At 46.6% G+C, this 19,458-nt stretch overlaps 2 protein-coding genes across 2 annotated transcripts in view; both read left to right on the top strand.

Annotated features, from left to right (window-relative positions):
- The window catches only part of VSIG10 (V-set and immunoglobulin domain containing 10), a 33,797-nt gene extending 19,673 nt beyond the window's left edge, over window positions 1–14,124 (top strand). Inside the window, exons 4-9 of the mRNA XM_065890515.1 lie at window positions 990–1,250; window positions 7,947–8,240; window positions 10,995–11,105; window positions 11,420–11,435; window positions 12,953–13,164; window positions 14,069–14,124. Coding sequence (XP_065746587.1) covers window positions 990–1,250; window positions 7,947–8,240; window positions 10,995–11,105; window positions 11,420–11,435; window positions 12,953–13,164; window positions 14,069–14,124 — 950 coding nt within the window. The remainder of the gene's footprint in view (window positions 1–989; window positions 1,251–7,946; window positions 8,241–10,994; window positions 11,106–11,419; window positions 11,436–12,952; window positions 13,165–14,068) is intronic.
- Window positions 14,125–16,632: 2,508 nt separating this feature from the next.
- On the top strand, window positions 16,633–19,400 carry LOC136132644 (uncharacterized). Its single transcript, XM_065889528.1, has 2 exons — window positions 16,633–16,644; window positions 18,744–19,400. The coding sequence occupies exons 1-2, from the start codon at window positions 16,633–16,635 to the stop codon at window positions 19,398–19,400; spliced, it is 669 nt and encodes a 222-aa protein (XP_065745600.1).
- Window positions 19,401–19,458: the final 58 nt, after the last annotated feature.

Here is a 19,458-nt window from a genome sequence, read left to right as displayed (position 1 = left end):
ACCAATAGTTCATGAATCTTTATTTTTCAGGTGAAGAAACAACAACCCAATGCACCTATGCACACATTTAGTGGAGGAAAACCACTGTAGAAATAAACACAGGGTGCACTCCTAATCCATGCTAACCAAAGGGAGCATGCGAACGACAATTAGCGGGGAGGGCAATGACACACTTACTTTATACGTTATTCAGAGCCTTTGTAAGTCTCAATGCTGTCTATCATAAATGACATTTATCGTATATAAAGTCATATGTGCTTGTTGTAGGAAACAGATGAGAAGAAAGAAGAAAATAATCACTTGTACTCTAACCATCATTTTGGTATATTTCCAATAATTTTTCTTTTACATGCCACATATCTACAAATTAAGATCCAAATTTCTATTTATATGTATTATATAAAATATATAAAGGTATATGACATACATAATATATATACTATCTACATACATATATAATATATATTATTTTATATATAATTATGAACACATAGGTTACAACAGGTTTGTAATTTGTTAAATTTTTATATATTCTTTTAAGTGGTACTTGCACATAGCAAAAAAAAGGTGTGTGTTGAGGTTTGGGGATGAATAAATCTCCCTCTTCCTGCAACTCCCTCTAGGGACCAGCAGCGCCCAGTAGAACTTTCTGTGATGATGGAAATGTTCTCTTCTGTATGGTCTAATAGCTACCATGTGTGATGACTAGGAAATGTGAGTAGTCTGATGGAGGAAATAAATTTGTAATTAAATTAATGAAAATTTAAATAGCCACACGTGGCTAGTGAGAAATGCAAATCTCTTCCAAGATTTAACACCCAGCCGAGGAAACCCAACTTGTGTCAGGCACTAATTTATGCTAGGAGCTATCTCAAAGTACACTAACTGGGGTTGACGTTTCTCTGATACCCTGTTTCTGTAACCCATAAGGTCAGCCCAGTGGCTCATCTTAGTCTGTGATTAAGGCCACGTCCTCTGGTGTTTTGCAGCGCCCCCTCCGTCAGCCCCTCAGTGCTGGGCAGAGCTGTCGCCAGGATTGTTCACGCTGCAGCTCAGCTGTCGCTGGGCCGGAGGATACCCAGACCCAGACCTCCTGTGGACAGAAGAGCCAGGAGGTGTGGTTATGGGGATGTCAAAGCTGGGGGTTGAGATGCTGAACCAGCCCCAGCTGTTGGACGGCAAGAAGTTCAAGTGTGTCGGGAGCCACATAGTGGGGCCGGAGTTGGGAGCCAGCTGTGTGGTACAGATCAGTAAGTCTGCTTTGCCTTGTCCTGGGGTTCTGGGGTCCACTCACCTTCCTCTTTTCTGGGACAACCCTTTGAAAGAAGGTCTGGGAGAGAAATCCCAGGGTGTTGGAGTGAACTGAATTCCTTCCATTTCTTCCTTCCTTTTGCTTTTTTTTTTTAATTGAAGTATATTGGATTTACAATATTGTTTTTTTTTTTTTTTTTTTTTTTTTTTTTTTTTTTTTTTGCGGTACACGGGCCTCTCACTGTTGTGGCCTCTCCCCCCGCGGAGCACAGGCTCCGGACGCCCAGGCTCAGCGGCCACGGCTCACGGGCCCAGCCGCTCCGCGGCACGTGGGATCCCCCCGGACCGGGGCACGAACCCGTGTCCCCTGCATCGGCAGGCAGACCCCCAACCACTGCGCCACCAGGGAAGCCCTACAATATTGTTTTTTTTTTTTTTTTTTTTTTTACAATATTGTTTTAATTTCTGCAGCAGAGTGATTCAGTTACACACACACACACAAATATATGTATACACACATTCTTTTTTATATTCTTTTTCATTCTGGTTTATCACAGGATATTGAGTATAGTCCCCTGTGCTATACAGTAGGACCTTGTTGTTTATCCATTCTATATATACTAGTTTGCATCTGCTAACCCCAAATGCCCTCTTCATCCGTTCCTTTCAAACTTTAAAGATGCTTAATGAAACTTCTTGGTTGTAGTCCAAGCTGGTTTTCCCTTGCGGTTTCTAAGTACCGAAGATGGAGCAGTGAACAAGACAGACAAGGTTCATTTACTAGTTATCTCCTGTTATGGAACAAATTACCCCAGAACTTAATGGCTTCAAACAACAGTCATTATCTCACGATTTCTGTGGGCCAGGAATTCATAGAGGGCAAGGTGCTGGCATCTTGATTTAGAACTTCAGACTTTCCGAACTGTGAGAATAAATATCTGTTGTTTTAAGCCACCCCGTTTGTGGTACTTTGTTACAGCAGCCTCAGGAAACCAATGCAATGAGTAAGCCAGGGCCAGAGCGTGTTGGGTTGTGTTGGCCCTGGTGAGGTTGTCCTCACAGTTTATGAGGGTAATCCTCAGAGGTGCAGCTGTGGAGAGCTGACATGCTGAGAAGTGAGCCCTGCTGTGTCAGCAGGTGCTTGTTTTCCCAGGCAAGTGGCATTCAGATGGTTCACCCTTCTCACTAACTCATTCAGCACACTGCTTCCGGGTGTCCCCTCTGTGTCAGGTACCATACCTGGCCTTGGGCAACAGAAGGGACCAAGACTCTCTTTCTGCCCTAGGACAGGGCTTGGTAAACTATGCCTCATGGGCCAAATCCGACCCAATTGGTTTGGGGACCATTTTTTAAAAATGAGATTTAAGTCACATAATATAAACGTCACTATTTTTTTTATTTTTTGGCCGCACCGTGCAGCCTGTGGGATCTTAGTTCCCCGACCAGGGATCGAACCTGCGCCCTCGGCAGTGAAAGCTCAGAGTCCTAACCACTGGACCGCCAGGGAATTCCCTAAAATTCACTATTTTAGAGTTTATAATTCATTGTTTTTTTTTTTAGTATGTTCACAATGTTATACTACCATCACCATTCTAATGCAGAATATTTCCATCACCCCCAAAAGAAACCCTAGCAGTCACTCTCTCATTTCCCAGTATCTCCACCGACATCGAGTGTTATTAATTTTTTAGTTTTTTCCTGTTTGCTAGTTGGGATATGGCATGTTGTTTTCATTGATCACTGGTGGAGTTGATAATTTTCATATGCGCACTGACTTCCTATATATTGTCTGTGAATTATCTGTTCATATTTTGTCCATTTTTCTATTGGCTTGTTCATCTTTTCTTATTATTCCATAAGAGTCAGTTAATTTCATAGAACTGTCATGCACGTTATAGATATTTTTCTGGCATATTTGGCTCCTAAACCACATTTCTGCTAGTGATGAGCAGTTTCTGATTTTGAAAATTTCACCTCTGTCAGTCCTGTTCTTTTTTTTTTTTGCGGTACGCGGGCCTCTCACTGTTGTGGCCTCTCCCGTCGTGGAGCGCAGGCTCAGCGGCCATGGCTCACGGGCCCAGCCGCTCCACGGCATGTGGGATCCTCCCAGACCGGGGCACGAACCAGGGGACTCCCAACCACTACGCCACCAGGGAAGCCCTTTTTTAAATAAATATTCATTTATTTATTTATTTGGCTGCACAGGGTCTTAGTTGTAGCATGCAGGATCTATTGATAGTTGTTTGACCAGGGATCGAACCCTGGCCCCCTACATTGGGAGCGCGGAGTCTTAACCACTGGACCACCAGGGAAGTCCCCTCTCAGTCCTGTTCTTTTAGGTTTCTGCGCTCAGAAGGTCTTTGACTCTTTCTTATTAACTTACTCTTTGTAATCCTCACAGTAGCCTGCAAATTAGAATGATTGGTAAGTTGCAGATGATAACATGTGTGAACTGATTTACCCAAGATCAGTTGGCTCGTAAGTGACGGAGCCAAAACATAGCCAGGCTGGGCTGACCCCAGCGCCCTTGCTTTTATCCAGGTAGTGCTGACTGCTTTCCTGGTGACCTTCCACACATGATCTAGCAAATCTTTTTGGGTAGGATTTAGGTGCTCAGCATGGTTCCAGGTACTGTGGAGGAATACAGAGTCTTTGCCTTTAAAGGACTTAAACTTCACTTGGAGAGAGAAGTCTGGCCAATGTGGAGCAGGAAATGACAATATCACAAATACAACTGACCCTTGAACACCGCAGGTTTGAATTGCGCGGTTCCGCGTACACGTGAATTTTTTTCAATAAATGTTGTATCTGTATTTTCACTTAACAGATCTTTAAATTAACTCACTGTGGGGAAAAGTTTGTGTCTGATTAGAGATCATAGGATATAGAATCAAAAGAACTAGGGTTTGAGTCCTGATTCTATCCAAACTGTTTCAGCTTCCTGTCCTTGGGCGAGTCATTTATCAATTCCTTTGCTTCTGAGGCAGAGAGAGCAGGACGTGGATTTTTAGATTTCTCGCAGGTTGGTCCCCCAACCCCCATGTTGTTCAAGGGTCAACTGCGATGGTGACATTAACATTTACTGAGTGCAGATAGAGTGCAGGTGCCGAGTGTTTTGCACACAGTATCTCGTTCAGTCCTCAATCACCCTGTGAGCTGAGAGCTCGTATTATCCCTCAGAATTAGTTTCCTGGAGCTGCTGTAACAAAGTATCACGAACTTGGTGGCTTAAAACAACAGCCATTTATTCTCTCTCAGTTCTGGAGGCTAGAAGTTTGAAATCAAGGTGTCGGCAGGGCCGTGCTCCCATCAGAGTCTTCATGGGAGAATCCTTCCTGGCCTCTTCCAGCTCCTCATGGCTCTATATGTTCCTTGGCTTGTGGCTGCATCACTTTGGTCTCTGCATCCGTTTTCACGTGACCTTGCCCTCTGTGTGTATGTCTCCCTGTGGCCTCTCTTCTTCTTATAAGATACCAGTCCTTGGAGTTAGGGCCCACCCTCAATCCAGGATGATTTCATCTTGAGATCCTTACCTTAACTAGTTACATCTGCAAAGACCCCATTTCCGAATAAGATCACGTTCTGGGGTTCTAGGTGGACATGAATTTGGGGAGGATGCTCCATTTTACCGATGGTGAAACAGAGGCAGCCGACTTGCCCAGACTGCAAATAGAAAGCAGTATACACACTCAGAGTGGTACATAATGAGGATGTCTGAAGTGTGTTATGGACAGTAAGTCCCGGGAAGTGAATAAATGATGGACCGATGCTGAGAGAGGGTGAAATTAGCAGAGGCAGCTGGTGGGGTTGTGTTATTTCGCCTTTACCCTTCCATTTTATTTGCAGATCTTGCCTAAGTCTTTATTCCTGTGACCCCTGAGACTTGACCAATAATTTGAATCTAAATCTGTGCTCAGGGTTAAGAAATGTGTCTGGAGAAGGGAGGTGACCAGAAGTTTTCCCAATTCCAGGAGCACAGGAAGCAAGCACAGAGCCTGGACCCTTCTCGGACTCTGATGCCGTCCAGTTCTCCCCGCCTCCCTCTTGGGCACTCGAACCTGGATGTGCATACAAGTCACCTGGGGGGGCTGGTTAAAATGCAGGTTCTGACTCTCTTGGTCTGGGTTGGACCCAATATCTGCATTTCTAATTGCCTCCAGGAAGTGCTGATGCTGCTGGTCCGAAGACCACACCTTGAGTAGCAAGGCCCTTGCAGGCGAGGGGTGTCTGGATCATTCCACTTGAAAGGACTAGTACAACCCTGAAGTGTAATGCTAATGTCCACCTCAGGGATCCAGGGCAGTGTAGCCCCCAAGCTGATGAAAAGTGATGCTTTTGGGGAATTCTGCTGCCCAGATCTATCTATCTATCTACCTTTTTTTCTTTCTTTCATTTCTTTTCCTTCCTTCCTTCCTTTCTTTCTCTCTCTCGCTCCCTCCCTCCCTCCCTCTCTCTCTCTTTCTCTCTTTCTTCCTCCCTCCCTCCCTCCCTCTCTCTCTCTTTCTTCCTCCCTCCCTCCCCTTCCTTCCTTCTTTCTCTCTCTCTCTCTCTCTCCCTCCCTCCCTCCTTCCCTCTCTCTCTCTTTCTTTCTTTCCTTCAGTTGTGCCACGCAGTTTGTGGGATCTTAGTTTCCCGACCAGGGATTGAACCTGGGCCACCTGGCAGTGAAAGCACCAAGTCCTAACCACTGGACGGCCAGGGAACTCCCCAGATCTCTCTTTATATGGTGTGTAGCCTCTAAACTGAAGACGCCAACTCAGCCTACGATAAGCTGCGGTGTTACTGTTACAGAGCCCCACCCCAGCATGTGGTCCGCCTCTTGCAGATCTGTGAGGGCCCAGCAGCACCTGCCCCACCCCTGACGTAGTATCCCTTTAAGTGAAACTCGTTGAATTTATAGGTGCCACACTAGCTGGATGGTGACACAGCTGTCTGAGGGGTGAGTGCTGTGTCTGGCAAAAGTACATGATGTTTGTTTGGGGTTCAGGGGAGGTGCACTGGGGGAATTGTTTGTTTTGCTTTTAATAAAGGAGGAGGGGGCCATTTATCAAACTTTGGTTTGGGACCCCCAAATACAGCCATACTGATGAGGCTTGTCACTGCTGCTGGCTTTGTGACCCTAAAGGAAATTCTGGTTAACCATAAAGCGGGGAAGGAGTGATTTAGCAACATGGGGGGAATCTGACAGTTGATCCAAGAAGGAGTGTCGGCAGGTGAGTTTTCTGAGCAAAACCAGGTTTGGGGTATTCTCTTCTGTTAACCTGACCTAGAGAGAGAGGCTTCTGGGTTGTTCCACCCCCACCCCCTTGCCCCTTCCCCCTTCCGCAGATGCCAGCAGTGAAACCCTAGTTTCTCTCTTGGAACAACGGCCAAGGGGAAGCGTGTAGTTTCACTCTCCAGGGCAGGAACCCAACATGCTGCTCTGTATCCCTCAGCTGCTGAAAATATGGATTTCATAAATCCTCCCAAGATGAATTTGCTACCCTTCCCAAGAGGGTGTGCATTTTGGGAAAAAGCTTCTGTTGCAAAGGATATAAGTAGATCGCCATAGTAGACCTCATAGCTCCCTGTGTCCCACTTAAATCAGACCCCAAGGCCACAGGGACGCCACATTCTGAGTTTTCTAGGACAGACCTGTGCTAGACAGAAGAATGGCCCCCAAAAGATGTCCACATCCTAATCCCCAGAACCTGTGATAATGTTACCTTACATGGTAGAGGGACTTTGCATCTGTGATTAAGAATTTTGAGATGGGGAGAGTGTCCTGGGTTATCTGGGTGGGCCCATTGTGATCCCAAGGGTCCTTATAAGAGGGAGGCAGGAGGGTCACATGCAGTAGTGAGAAGTGATGACAGATGCAAGAGGTAGGAGTAATTCAAGGAAGAGACTACAAGCCAAGGAATGCAGGTGGCTCCTTTCTAGAAGCTGAGAAAACAAGGAAATGGATTCTCACCTAGAGCCTCCAAAAGGGACCAGCTCTGCCGACACCTTGATTTTAGTTCTGCAAGATTATTTCGGACTTCTGACCTCCAGAACTGTAAAAGGATAAATTTGTGTTGTTTTAACTGCTAAGTTTGTGCAATTTGTTACAGCAGCAACAGGAAACTAATACAGCTGCCTTCTGTCCCCTGGAACACCCTTGTCAGGCTGTGTGCCCATATCTTATCTCATCAGTATGGTTATTATACATAGAAGCTTACAGCATAAGAAGTAAGGAGATGTGGACCACAAAAGCGTGACTCCTTGGGTTCCATTCTTACATAGAGTGACCAACTCATCTTGGTTTGCCCGGGACTTCACCAGTTTTAGCACTGAAAGCCCCCAGGTCCTGGGAAACCCCTCAGCCTTGCGCAAACCAGGACATTTGTTCCCCGTAAATCCTAGCTGCTCACTTATTTAGTCATGTGACTTTGAGCAAGTTACTTAACTTTCTCTGTGCCACAGTTTCCCCATCTGCAAAATGGGGATAACAAGATTGTTGTGAGAATTATTAATTAATTGGGTTAATAAGTAGAATGGTGCCTAGCCCATTGAGTGTTCAGCAGATATTAGCTTTTATTATTATATGAGACCAGGTGCAGTACAGAAGTTTCTGGAGTTGCTTTGTTTGGAAGAAGTAATATTCTTGAAATTCTCAGACCACCGATTGAATCTCCTTCAACGTTTGTCTTTCTTTACCTTCTTCTGATGGTCAGGGAGCCCCTCCCTTCTCTCTGAGCCCATGAAGACTTGTTTCGTGGGAGGCAATGTGACGCTCACCTGCGAAGTGTCTGGAGCCTACCCCCCAGCCAAGATCCTGTGGCTGAGCAACCTCACCCAGCCGGAGGTCGTCATCCAGCCCAGCAGCCACTACCTCATCACCCAGAGTGGCCAGAGCTCCACCCTCACCATCCGCAACTGCTCCCAGGACCTGGACGAGGGCTACTATGTCTGCCGGGCTGAGAACCCCGTGGGGGTGAGGGAGGTGGACATCTGGTTGAGCGTGAAAGGTGAGTAAAGTGGCCCCGGAGGAGGAGGAGGGCCGAGAGCTTCAGAGGACCTGGCATCATCATGGGGACAGCTTGGTGCCTCCCTACATGTGGGTCACTGCCATCTGGGAGAAGGCCTGTCTGCTTCCCTGTGGCTTGACAAGGTGGATGGGAAAATTATTGTCCAGTCCTAAATCTCTAACACTTGCATAGGGATAAAAAAGTTATTTAATATCTGTTACATCCTAAAGGAAAAAATATATATATTAAAATAAAATACATACATGTATAAAATAGATATAATTTATATATATATAAAATGTAAGGTGAGAAACATAATAGCAAAATGAACACCCAGGAAACTAACATCCCACTTAAGATACAGAACAGTGCCAACACTGCTGGAATTACCTGCAGAGAGTGTGGCTAGTGTGGCCAGCTAAGAAAACAGGATGCTCACTTAAATTTGTATTTCAGAAAAACAAATAATATTTTTTTTTTAATGTACGTCCCCAGAATTGCTTAGGACATACTTATTCTAAAAAAAATATTCATTGTTTATCTGAAATCCAAATTTAAGTGAGCACACAGTATTTTATCTGGCAACCCTACCTGTAGGCCCGTTTCCAGGCTTATCCTGGGCCTTCTGAAAAAGGTGACCACTATCCTGAGTTTCTTGTTTTATTTAAGAAAAAATATGCTGCATACGTACACATTTCTACATAATATATTGTTTGTTTTAGAGTTTTGAAAAATGGTTGTTACAAGTGTAGTCTTTTGTAATTTGCCTTTTTTATCCCACATTTTGTTTCCAGAATTTATTCATGCTGATGTGTTTAATTATACTTTGTACCTCTGTACTGCTGTATAATTTTCCATTGTATCACTACTCCACAACTAAGTTATTGATTTTCCTGCTGATGGATGTTTGTGCTGCTTCTGACTTTTTTGTTGCGATGAACAAACCGTGTTGCTATGGAAACCTTTTACCAGCCCCTTGTGTACATATACCCAGGTCCCCAGGCAAATATTTCTCTAGAATATTTGTACAAGGAGTAGAAATGAAGGTTAGGTTATGTGCATTTTTATCTATGAGATAACATCAAATTACTTTCCAGAGTGGTTATACCAATTTCCATTTGCAACAGCAGTTGTTCCCCATTTTCACCCACAGACTTTGTGATTTTTGCCCATCAAGTAGGTGTAAAATGAAATCTCACTGTGGCTCTAATTTGAATGTCTCTGATTGCTAAGAAGGCTGAGCATTATTTCATATGTTTATTTGCTCTTTATGTTTCATCTGCGAAATACATAATTGTGTCTTTTGACGTTTTCCCCTTTCCTATAGATATATAGGAGTTCTTTAGAAATTCCATATGCTAATTTTTAGTTTTACATGCTACAAATATCTCCTTTCAGTTGTCTTTCTTGTTTTCTTTATGGTATCCTTCGATTTGCAGACATTCTTACTTTAACGTTGACTTTATGAATCTGTTCTTATATCATTAGCAATTTTTGTGTCTTAAGAAATCCTTATCTATCCTATGGTCATGAAAGTATTCTTCCATATTTTCTTAAAGTTTTAACACTTGCCTTTAATAGTTAACTCTTTAGTCCATCTAGAATTGATTTTTGTGAATGATGTGAGGTAGACATCAAGTTTCCTCCACCCCCCATTTTGGATAACTATTTGGTCTAGCACCACATCCTGAAGGGTTCCTCTTCTACTCACTAGTCTGTCCTATATCAAGTTTCCTTCTGTGTGTGGACCTGTTCTTGGATTCCCTATTCTGTTCTCTTTTTTTAAATATATATTTTTGGCCGTCCCAAGCAGCATGCGGGATCTTAGTTTCCCCGACCAAGGATCAAACCCGCGCTCCTAACAGTGGAAGTGCTGAGTCTTTCTTTTTTTTTTTTTAATAAATTCATTTATTTATTTATTTTTTATTTTTGGCTGCATTGGGTCTTCGTTGCTGCGCACGGGCTTTTCTCTAGTCATGGCGAGCAGGCTTCTCACTGCGGTGGCTTCTCTTGTGGAGCACGGGCTCTAGGCGCGCAGGCTTCAGTAGTCGTGACTTGCAGGCTCTAGAGCGCAGGGTCAGTAGTTGTGGCTCATGGGCTTAGTTGTGGCATATGGGCTCTTCCCCGACCAGGGATCGAACCCATGTCCCCTGCATTGGCAGGCGGATTCTAAACCACTGCGCCACCAGGGAAGTCCTAAGAGTCCTAAGAGTCTTAGCCGCTGGACTGCCAGGGAAGACCCTCCCTATTGTGTTCTATTGATCACTTCACTGTGGCACCAATAACTCACACTCTTAATTACTATGACCTTAACAGCAGTCTTGATGGGTAGAGACACAGAGATTTTAACTTTTCAATGTTCTTCTTTTTTTTTTCTGTTTTTACTTTTTTTTTTTGAATTTTATTTTATATTTTTATATAAAATTATATTTTTATATGAAATTAGTTTTATATAACTAATTCTTATTAGTTATCTATTTTATACATATGAGTGTATATATGTCATCCCAATCTCCCAGTTCATCCCACCACCACGCCCCCCTCCAGTATTCTTTTGCATCACAGGCTTTGTTTGATTCCCACAAACTGAAGTAGGAAAATGAGATCTTTATCTTGCTCTGCAGAGAGGTCATATGCCTTGCCCAAGGTCATGAAGCCGAGATAAGAGTAGGATCCAGGCAGAGGAGGGGAGGTATTGCCCTCCTAGCTGTTTGTATCATGTGGCCGAGTCAAGGGTATGATTTGTCTTTGCAGAACCTGTAAACATCGGGGGAATTGTGGGCACCATCGTGAGCCTCCTTCTGCTGGGACTGGCCATTATCTCGGGGCTTCTGTTGTACTACAGCCCTGTGTTCTGCTGGAAAGGTAAGGGCTTCCCGGAATGGTAAGGGCTTCCTGGGTCCCTTTGCTTCTCTCTCAGGCTTCTTGAGAGGGTGTGGGTGGGGGAAGGTGGCCCCTGTTATGCTCCCACCTGAAGCTCCATTCAAGAGGTTTCCAAATTGGGTGCAGATGTGCAATAATGAAGCACCTAAGATCCATGCCTGAACACCCTGTCATCTCTCGTGTTGGGTCAGTTTTCTCATTGTCCATTCTTTTGTAAATGTTAGATTGATTAGAAATTTCTGTGAGGCCGAAGTGGATATTATTGGATATTAATGTTTTTTCCTTTCTCCTTTCAGTAGGAAGCACTTTCAGGTGAGTGTTCCCTAGACTCAAATCAAAAATCTATTTCCATGATGTCTTCACTGACGTTTTGTTTATAATGTTTCATAAGAACAATAATGACCACCGCCACTGGGGACCTACCACAGGCCAGACACGGGGCTGGTGCTTCCTCAGGCATTATTACAACCCCGTCATAAATTCTTCAGGGTGCTGCTCTTGTCTCCGTGTCCCAGACAAGTTGAGGGAGGCTCAGGGAAGCAAAAAGCAGCTTCTGCAAGCTCACCCAGGGAGTGAGCTGCCGTGCCTGCAGTCAGACCTGGGCCTGACCCGATTCCAAAGTCTGTGCTCTTTTTACAACGCCAGACCTCAGGGCCGGGCACGTTGCTGGACTGTCACTGAGGCATAAAGACAGCGTGTACATGTTGAGCCCAGTCATTCACGCATTTGTTTTATTTAGTTTTCCTTTTCTAAAAGGAAGAAGAAGTCATAGTCTCACAGCATGTTTTGGAAGACTAGTCTGAGCATGCCCAGAAGCCCCTCCCGAAAGAAAGGAAACCTCAGTAGGGGCAAAGCAACTAAATGGAACTTATGTATTAGCCTCCTAAGGAGATTCTGGGTGGGAGCAAAGAACTCTTCTCTTTGCTCCTCTTATCCATTTATAACTATGGGGTATTATTGTTCTGGGACCATCGTTCATACTGAGGGGATTTTATTGTTCTGGGACCATCTTTCAACGGAAAGTGTTACCTTTACAGCCCTGTTTTTGAGGGTCATTCTGGAATGAATCTGTCATTCCCCAGGCTTATTTTTCACAGAAGGGAGCAGCTTGGCATAATGGGAAAAGGCTTTGGAATGAATGGACCTGGGTTCACATGGCAGCTCTGCCCTTCAAGCCCGTGGCTCCTGGAAAATCCCTGACCCTCTCTGAGCCTTTGTCTCCTCATCTGTTTCTCAGAGGTGGGCTGTAAGGATTAAATGAGAATGTGATGCTCCTAGGACTGTGACTGGCCCGTGAAATGTACAGTCTGGCTGGGCAGGCAGAACTAGCAACAAACTAGAGAACGATTCAGTGCCAAACCGCTGGCCGTGGACGCCAAATTCAGTCATAGTTCAAGGCTTCAGGGGGAGGCAGAGGATTTTACTTGGGCCTTGAATAATGACAAGGTGGAGAAATTTCAGTAAGTGCAGGAGAAATAAGGGCATTTCAGGAAAGGAACAGAGCGTCTGTGTACGTGCTGTGAGGGGAGCTGAAATGGTGGGTGCTTGGGACAATGAGGTCATCTGCCTGAGAGGCAGCAGGGTGGGGAGAGGTGGAGCGCTAAAACTCACCCAGCACAAGATACAATTATCTAGACAAATCTTCGGCAGCATCTCTCTGTGAGGTTACAGTCACACTGTCATCTCACGACTCAACCAAGTTGAATACGTGAAGAATTTTCCATGTTACCAAAGGGGCTGCAAAGAACCAAGTGTTTCCTATTCCGCGAGGGCTGAAGTTGGAGAAAACAGGGTATCTTCTTGATTATTTCTCCCCTTCTGGAAATTAGGAGGCAAGACATGGGTGATGTCATGGTTTTGGTGGATTCAGAAGAGGAAGAGGTGGAGGAGGAGGAAGATGCTGCAGAAGAGGAAGAGGAGGAAGCAAGTGAGAGGGACGAGTCTCCAAAAGAAGTAACCAAGTACGGCCACATCCACAGAGTGACCGCACTGGTGAATGGGAATGTGGACCGGATGGCCAATGGACTCCAGGCTCTGCAGGGTAAGCTCTTTGTCCTTAGAAGCTCTCTGCGAGGTTGTGGGGGGCTTCCCCGGAAGAAATCTCCAAGGGTCTGTCTTTTAAAGGTTGGGAAAGACAGTTAAAGTTTAATCTAGAATCTGAGAATCTCCTATCAACTACCTACACGCTAATTAAATGGACAAATATTTATCAAGGGCCTGCTCTGGGAAAGGCACAGATTGGTACTGTCAGGCACTAGAAAAGAAAGACGGATGGTAAAGGGCTTTACGAGACCAGTTAGGGCGAACAGACTAAAACACGAGGGGGAAATGAAAACAGAAGGAAGGTTTAACCAACCCTCTGCGAGAGCAGTAGAGGAGCTTTGGCAAGAAGGAATCTGATTCCTTGCCTGATGAATGGTACGTTTACAAATCACAGAACCTCAGGAGAAAGATGAGAGCCCTGAGGGGTGCACTGGTTGGGAGATGTTTCATGGAAGGTGTGGACTATGAGGCACGTCTTTCAGGACAGCTAAGTTTGAATAAGCAGAAAGGAGGGGTGGTCCAGGCGAGGGGAATGGCAGAAACCAAGAGTGTGGAGGGTGGGCAGTGTCAAGCATGTCAGAGGATTTTGAGTGGAAAGAACAGGTAAAAGCGGGGATACACACCCTGCCCCACCTGCTCCTCTACCAAGTCATCAGTAAAGGTCTAGAAATAGAGGTGATTGAAAACTGATCGCAGGGGGGAGGAATTCCCTGGCGGTCCAGTGGTTAGGGCTCTGCGCTACCACTGCAGGGGGGCATGGGTTCAATCCCTGGGCAGGGAACTAAGATCCCACATGCCACATGGAGTGGCCAAAAAAAAAAAAGAAAAGAAAACTGATACAGAAACAGAGTCGCCCCTATTGAGATTACTCAGAGTTGGGTCTACTTTTCCCTCCTGTACAGATGACAGCAGTGAGCAGCAGAGTGACATCATTCAAGAAGAAGACAGGCCAGTTTGAGGAAGACAACTGTCCTTTGTTATCCTGTCTCAAAAGCTTGGAAAGCTACGTCGAAGATGAGTTTTACATTGTGCTTCACTTGACTTGCATCCCTGCCTAAGGGCTGAAAACGGTTTGTGGCTCTCAGCAAAAAAAAGGAAAACACACACACATCTTTCCTTCCCTTTTGCTTCTTTTTTCTAAATTGGTTTGATTTACTGTGAGTTTTCTCAACAATGCTGAAAAGCTTTGGAACGGGCAGTGTTGGGGGGAAAGCTGCATTTGGTATCTGAGGTGCCCCTGTCGCTGTGCCCCTGGCTTTCTCCAGGTTGACTGATGCTGAGATGGGGGAGGCACTTGGCCTCGGCGCCCTTTGTCACTGTTAAAGATCTGTAACCAGCTCGCCCCGGCACACAAGGGAATACGGTGGGGTGATAAGGACACTTCCTTTTTCACTGCCCAGGTGAGCTGAGGAACCAGGCACACATCAGCTCTCTGGAAAAGGTGAGGGGGGTCAGCTACTGATCCTAATCCGAGGGAGGCACTTTGGTTCGGGTTTTGAGTCAGAAACACCTGGTCTTGAATCTGGACTCTGCTCCTTACCTGTTTCATGGGCTTGGGCAGGTCCTGAGCCTCGATTTCTTCATCTGTGAAATGGGTGAAATCACACCTGTCTTACAGGGCTATGGTGGGGACCAAGGTACTTCAGGGTGTGAGCGTGCCTCGGAGGTGCTCCGTAGATGTTAGTTATCTTCTCCTTTGCCTTCCTTAGCGGAAGAAGAAAAATGTCAACTGTTCAGTTACAAACTGCTGCCTGGGCCTTCCATTCTCTGTAGAATATTCCAGACCAGGGCATCATCAGCGCTCTCCTGGGGATTTTTGCCTCCCTGGAGATAGAATTCTTTTCAAAAGAGGTAGGGGCTGATAAGAGGAAGTGCCTTTCATTAGAATCTTGGATTTTCCAGAGCTTCGTGTTTAGAAAAGCCTCTTAGGTGATGCACTATTGGCTTTCAGACTTTCCCATCCTTCCTTTCTCCTGTGGCTTTGAAAAAGGCAAGGAGAAATGTTTTGTAACAGAGTAGATCAGGTCGTCTGGCCTCGGTTTCTTGATCTTGGAAATGGGAATGGGAAAGCTTGTTTCCTTCCTACTTCTTAAGGAAGATACGCTGCTCAATAATGCTAAGTTTTGAATGAAAATAACATATGATGAGTTTAAGCTGCTGCTGTTCCCTGTACAGTTTAGAGATTTTTTTTTCTTTCTAATTTCATCCTAATCTCTTAAATGTCAGGGACCTTCTAAGGGTGTAAAATATGTGTGCTAAACTTGAAAATCTGACTTGAATTTGCACCCTTCAATGTTGCATATCCTGCTCTGATGGGCACGACTTAAAGGGGAACCTCCCTCTCCAATAACGGGACTTGGGACTCCTAAGATGAGAAGTGTGTTACCTGCAGGGTTACCTTGCAGGTATGGTTGGAGCAGGTCCACTTTCTTGGATGAAGGAACTAAACTGAGGGAGTCACTATAAGTGAGCCCTGTCCCCAGCTCAGAACACTGGGGAGGTCAGAGGCTGGCTCCAATGTCTACCCGTCAGGGATAGCTGTGACCTGCAGTTCTCTTGTTGGGCTGGGTCTTTCGCTGCGTGGAACCTCACATTCTTAACCACTCTAACCAGTCTAAGTTAGTGTCATTTCAGAACGGATACTTGACAGGTTGTGTTTAAACTCACTGCACACTGAGCTGGTCTCTGGATCCAACAGTCCACCCTGCAGAGGCGACCATACTTAAAAAAGGGAAAAAGCAAAGAAACTATTAGGAAAAAAAAAAAAAAAAAAATCCCTAGCTGGGAATGCAGAGAATGATTTGCAAGATCACTGAGATGCTTCCTGCGACTTCCTCTTCTCTTGCGTGCACACCAAATGATAGGGAAATCTTCGAGGCAGGATTTTTCCACTAGTAAATGGGAGCTTCAGGGTCTTGGTGCCAAACGTTATTAACCCTTGTCCAGCTGAGCTGTGATTGTTGTCACTTATATCTGAGCCCTGTGTGCGCAGATAATATTGCTGGGTCAGTTAAGAGCTGAGGTACTGGGAGGGCCTTCCAGCTTTAAGGATTTTAAAGAATTAGGGCTTTTTTTCTTTTCTTTAAGATGACCCATCCCCAACTCCACCAGTACGTTGACAGCGGGTTACAGACTTTCTGTGGCAAAGTCCAACTTGTTACATTGTGCTTTAAAATAAAATCTTATCTGAATGTATTGTGAACTGGAGACGAAGAGATATACTTACCAGAACCAGGAAGATAAATACTTCCAGGCCATCGCAACTGACATTCCTTTTCCTCAAAATCTGGTGGACGTTGGGAAAGGGGCTGTCTTAATCCTGTGGCTTTGATAGCAGCTCCCATTCTCACAAGCACACACCAACCCTATTATTGCAGCAGGAAAGCCCATGATGGAAAATTTCCCTAACCCAGGCACTGAAACCTGGAAAATCATCCTTGCTGGGTAAAGTTTATTATGATGCAACATGTGCCAACCGGTATTTCTCACCATGGTCCTGGCCAGGAACTGCTGCAAAAAGAACGAAACAGATCCCTCTGCATTATTTACATTTTAATAATTGGTGTGGAGGCGAGGTTGGGAGAAATTCATTCTGAGGTTATAATATGGATTTTTTTAAGATAATGGAATAAAGTTATTTTTAAATAAATGCTTTAGTCATCTTCATTTAGACCTGATTAATAAACTGAAAGATTTGGGGGAGTGGATTTGCTGCCCACAATTTTTGTTTTTTTAATTGGCTTTCCCAATATTGGTAACAATATTGTCTTCCTTGCCGTGTTATTCTTTTCTACGACTTGTAGATCCTACCCACCCTCTCATCTCTCCTAAACTCCTCGAGAAATTTGTTCTCCATTGTTTTCTTGCCACATACCCTCAAACACACGCCTCTTTTTGGTCAGATTGTTTTATTTATTTATTTATTTTTGGTGGCGTTGGGTCTTCGTTGCTGTGCGTGGGCTTCCTCTAGTTGTGGTGAGCAGGGGCTACTCTTTGTTGCAGTGCGCGGGCTTCTCACTGCCGTGGCTTCTTTTTGTTGCAGAGCACGGGCTCTAGGTGCACGGGCTTCAGTAGTTGTGGTTCATGGGCTTAGTTGCTCCACGGCATGTGGGATCTTTCTGGACCACGGCTCAAACCCATGTCCCCTGCACTGGCAGGCAGATTCTTAACCACTGCGCCGCCAGGGAAGTCCCTGGTCAGATTGTTTTTTGTTTTGTTTGCCATGCCCTGCGGCTTGCAGGATATTAGTTCCCTGACCAGGGATTGAACCCGTGCCCTTGGCAGTGAAAGCGCGAGGTCCTAACCCCTGGACCACCAGGGAATTCGTTGGTCAGATTGAATGCTTTCTAATATTAAAGGGCTAGGGTAGGAGTTGTCATGGAGCAGTAGACTGATGGGCTGTCTGAAAAGACAATTTATATCAGCTGTCGGGTCCTTGTAGCAGTTGGTGGTTTTGGAGTTTCTCACAGGGTTCAGCTAATTGTAGTCACCAGAATGTGTCACCTCACCTCCCACTTGAGGTGGCCCAACTCCACTCCCTGTTCCTGTTCTAGGCCTTTCTCTTGGGTCATTCATCTCTCCCGTTTCTTTACTTCATTCCAAGCTTCCTAAGCTCTAATCAAAGCTGTCCCATTTTCAACTTCCTTCCTTTTTAACCAAACCCATGATTCCTACCTTCACCTCAGTTTCACGTTTGTTTGTTTTTTTAAAATAAATTTATTTATTTAGGCTGCGTTTGGTCTTCGTTGCTGCGCGCGGGCTTCTCATTGCAGTGGCTTCTCTTGTTGCAGAGCATGGGCTCTAGGTGCGTGGGCTTCGGTAGTTGCCGCACGCGGGCTCAGTAGTTGTGGCGCACGGGCTTAGCTGCTCCGCGGCATGTGGGATCTTCCCGGACCAGGGCTCAAACCCATGTTCCCTGCACTGGCAGGCATATTCTTAACCACTGTGCCACCACGGAAGTCCCCCATGTTCTTTTTAACCCAGTCCCTCCATTTTCATGTCCCGTGTGTGTTTAATCCAAGCCTCTGCTTTCCCAGCCCCTCATTTTACCTCCGCCTGTTTTCACTTCTGTTCCGTGCTGTCCCTCAGGCTTCCTGGGTCACACCCACGTTCACCCAGCTTGTCCATTTCTGGACCCTCCCACCACTTTTGACCCCTCTTTTTCTCTGGCTGGCTGCCCCTTGCTCTCCGCCCCTTTAAATCGCGGCACCTTCACGTTTTCACCCTCCATTTTCCGGTGGGCTTTTTTTTTCTGGTTCCCATTTTTTAAGCACGGCGGCTGACGCCTTTCTCTCATCCTACACTTTTACTCCTACTCAGCCCCTTCATTCCTCTACCGCGGCTCCCATTTAACCTGTGAGCTCCCCGCCGCCTCAGGTTGCCAATTTTACTCCTCTGCCTCATTTCCTCTCTCCCGCCGGGGTTCCGGGGACCCCATCCCCCCAGTTCTCTCCTCAGTCTTTGCTTTTCGTCTCCCCCATTCTCCTGAACGCCGGCGTCTTCAGGTCCCCCTTCCGCCCTGGTCCGCCCCCACCCCCGATTTTCCCCCTGTCCCATCTCCCCCCGTTTTCTCCTCAGCTCCCCGGTGCCTTTCCGTACCCCCTTCCTCGTTTTCCCCTCAGCTTCACCTCACCCCGTTTTAAACCCACACCTCCTCCCTCCATTCCCGATCATCACCTGGCCCCCCACTCCGTTCCTCCCATTCCCCCCATTCCCGCCTTTCCCCCTAAGCCCCGCTCCTCCCAGGTCTACCAGAGGCGCTCCATCTGTCCCCTGGTTCTCCCACCCCCATTTCCCCCTCCGGCCCCCGTTTCCCCTCGGCCCCGCTCCCCGACCCCCTCCCCGCGTTCACCTGCCTGCCTCCCACCCCGGTTTTTCCCTCAGCAGCCCCCGCCCCAGGTTATAGTCTGTCCTCATAGCCCCCCGTTCTCCTCTGAGCTCCGCTCCCCACCCCCGTGTTTTCACCTGCCCCCCACTTTCCCCGGGCCCCGCTCCCCCAAACTCCAGGTTTTTCTCCTGCCCGCGTCCACCTGCCCTCCCCCCGCTTTCCCTTCGGCCCCGTTCCACCCCAACCCCCACCCCCACCCCCAGGGCCGACCCTTTCCCGCCCGGCGTCCACCTGCCTGCCCCCCTGCGGTCCCGCAGCCCGGCTCCCAGGTTCTCTCCAGCCCGCCCCGGCCCCGCCCCCCGCGCGTCCCCGCCCGCGCCCGCCGCCATGTGACGGGAAGCAGCTGATGGCCTCTCCGGGCGGCGGCGGCGGGCGCGGCGGCGGCGGCGGCGGCGGGGCCGGGGC

This window comes from Phocoena phocoena, chromosome 13 (genome assembly GCF_963924675.1).
Source record: "Phocoena phocoena chromosome 13, mPhoPho1.1, whole genome shotgun sequence".
Classification (NCBI taxonomy): Eukaryota; Metazoa; Chordata; class Mammalia; order Artiodactyla; family Phocoenidae; genus Phocoena; species Phocoena phocoena.
The sequence above is the reverse complement of the archived record's forward strand: the minus strand, read 5'-3'. Positions and strand labels throughout refer to the sequence as shown.